The sequence below is a fragment of the Stegastes partitus genome, unplaced genomic scaffold (assembly GCF_000690725.1).
Source record: "Stegastes partitus isolate 25-593 unplaced genomic scaffold, Stegastes_partitus-1.0.2 Scaffold34, whole genome shotgun sequence".
Lineage (NCBI taxonomy): Eukaryota > Metazoa > Chordata > Actinopteri > Pomacentridae > Stegastes > Stegastes partitus.
Genome location: NW_007577765.1, coordinates 117,379 through 120,345, shown reverse-complemented (window position 1 = coordinate 120,345; position 2,967 = coordinate 117,379). Strand labels below are relative to the sequence as shown.

Here is a 2,967-nt window from a genome sequence, read left to right as displayed (position 1 = left end):
TCAGTTGTGTTTTCATGTGAGCAAATGATTTGTTTTCGAGGATGAAGGAGGAAAAGCTCGGTGCATGTGTGAACGAGGACCAAACCATCTGTGTGTAGTACAGTTAGCAACCTTTTTTTCTTTTCTCCTCACTCTTCTTTGGGCCCATCATCAAAAGTCCTCCATCATTTACACCACCACAACGATGCTGCAGCTGTTTGTTTCTAATCTCTTTTGCATTTGTGCCATTTCCATTTGGCACCTGTCTGAAGATTGTCAGTCATCCAGGTCGTGGTTATTCTCGTAGTTTAATCATAACAACTGGACTGGAAACTCAAGCTACGAGAACATTTATCCATTACTTTCAGTTATTCTGTCTTCTTATCAACTATGCTGAAGAAAAATAACAACTCAGCATGTAATGTTTTTGCTAAATTCTATCCATTGTTTTGTTTTTTTTTTAAATCATGCACATCTCCTCAGCAGAGCAGAGCCTTAATGAGGTTGTTGATGCTTAAAGGGCTTGGTGAAGCTGGAGGACAGGATTATGTGAAATACTTCCATCTAGAAGTGTCTGAAACTATTTCTTAGATGACAAATGATGGAGTTGTGGACATTCAAGTGCCCTGTCCCTCACCGACCTGCCAGCAGTCAGCCTTCCAACAGCCTGTTCTCATCTTTCTCTCGAGTCTTCTCTGAACAATAGAAATTAAATTTTTCACTTTTTTTGCTGCACATATTTTTGATCAGTGTTGCAGCACATAGTGTCCAGGTGTTCCTTCTGCAGCAGCTTGTTAACAGTTATTTTGATGCATATACTACATTAAGGCAACTTAAACAAGCTGTACTTTACAAGCTTTCTGCCTTAATGGAATCAGTGATGCACATGAATGGCAATAAATGGACTGAACTGTGCGTCTAAGTGCACGTTGAAGTGAGATTTCTTCGATTGATCAAATTTGCTAGGCAAAACAAAGTTCAAGTTGTAGTCAGACTGATGATGTTTTGTTTTGTATATGCACAGTTAAAGTCACAAATCTGTTTTGTTTTACAGTTTCCCCCCCAGTAATGAGGATGTCCTTCCTCCGCCCCATCATACAGCTTCAACATCGTGAGGCTGTAGTGAGTGTTTGGGGAAAGCCATTAAAAGTAAAACCACAAGTTAAGGAACAAGCAGTTTATTTTAAAAGATGCAAAAAAATAGAAGCCGTCTGATCATACGACGGGATAACAAGCGTAGTCAGCGATGCCGCACTGGCTCTGTCTGTTTCGAGCCATTTTGATGTATCCGTCATCTCCGTACGCCACACCCCAACTAGAAAGAAGCATCATGGAAAATGTGAAAACACAGTTATTCACATGATCTAAAAACTCAGAAAGACCGACCTGTTTTTGACCAGCCAGTAGTCCTCTCCTCTCTCGGTGCCGTAGCCCACAGCCAGCATGGCGTGGCTCACGTTGTGGCTGCATGCGTCGTCCTGGTAAACGCCTGTAGAACATAAACACTAGTCGAAACAGCTCACTTTCCATTAAACTTGGATTATTTTCAAAGGTGTGACCGCTCACCATGACGGTAGAAGAGAAACTTGGGGCTGGAAACATCAACTGCAACAGAGACGGGGCCGACGTTAGCCAGGGCCACCTTTAGTGCATGCTCATCCCCGTCTGGTAAGAACACGAACCCTGAGCAGTTAGCCGCCCGGTACTGTGGACGGTACTGGCAGTGACCGTACTGACAGGAAGGGATGTGCAAGGAGTTAATGGATGCTTTGACACGAGTCCAGGTTTGGTCAGCGTACCTGCAGTTTTTCCAGGCAAACAGCCATCTGCACTCACCTTTCCACTATAGGGGTAGGAATCGTCAGAATTAATGCCCTGGTTTTCAATGACGTACTGGAAAGCTTGCGTCATGAAGCCTCCGTTGCACCCTTTGGTGCCGTATTTTGTGGAGCAGTCCAGAAGGTTCTGAGAACTGAGGGACATCAAGGTGCCTGTAGACTTCTTAAGCTGGCCCTCCAGAGCTCCGGCTGCACTGAAGGCCCAGCAAGAACCACAAGGACCCTAGAGGACGGACAGGCTGCTTGTACCCCAACAGTCCAGATGTTCTGTTAATGTGCAGCCTGCTGATGACCTCACCTGCATTTTGACCTCAGTTACCAGGCCGTCATCCCTCCAGTCCAGGGAAGCTGGCAGAGAGCTGTTGACCCACATGAAGTTTAAAGAAGTCCTCTTCAGTTCAGTTGGAACAATAGTGCCCGCGAGGTTTCCTGCGATCTCCTCAGTGGTCTGCAAGCAAAGAGAGGTCAAAAGTGACCGCTAGATCAGAAACACAATAGATCAGTCACCAGAGTTAACTTATAAACCCCCTAACAAGGCAGAAAATACCTGTAAAAATCATCCACTTGAGTTTTTTCCTTCAGAAATGCCATCACAAAGCATCAACAGAGTGGTCGGAGGAAATTACTCACCATGTCTCCCAGGTGGTTCATCGCCAGCTCGTAGGTGTGCAAACCCAAAGAGGTTTCCAGGTTATGGACGTTAATCAGATCCAAGTTTTCTTCCCATAGCCGTCGACGACCCATCTCCTCAATCTGGAACATCACACGTTAAAAATATTCACAGGTCCTCACATCATCTGAGTGACACAGAGGTGAGTTAAATCAGTGTTTACAGGCAGACATTAAAGGGGATTGGGTTCTGTTTGGAACCAAAAGCATTGCACATCTGCAGTTTTTATGCATTTAGGGAAACCAAAACCACTTACTGCTGTGGATGAAGTTCTTAGACAGGTTTTCATGCCTAAACTAAAGACACAGCCCTCACGTGACAGATATCCTATCTTTTTAAAGCATCTATTTTGGTTTTTACCGGGTGAGAATATACTTTGCTGTGCATCTGCTTCCATAAGTCCCAGTGCTGATCCATTTTTGAACTGGTATCGGCCGCTGCAAATCCACACAAGACGATGAAAAGCAGGCTCCGAAACAT

The 2,967-nt window shown here is 44.6% G+C and overlaps 1 protein-coding gene across 1 annotated transcript; it reads right to left on the bottom strand.

The window, feature by feature from the left end:
• Positions 1 to 1,194: 1,194 nt before the first annotated feature.
• On the bottom strand, positions 1,195 to 2,967 carry LOC103371377 (cathepsin S-like). Its single transcript, XM_008300688.1, has 7 exons — positions 2,848 to 2,967; positions 2,448 to 2,570; positions 2,116 to 2,265; positions 1,816 to 2,040; positions 1,546 to 1,711; positions 1,366 to 1,468; positions 1,195 to 1,294 (listed from the first exon to the last, which is right to left on the bottom strand). Exons 1-7 carry the CDS (start codon positions 2,965 to 2,967, stop codon positions 1,195 to 1,197), a joined length of 987 nt encoding a protein of 328 aa, XP_008298910.1.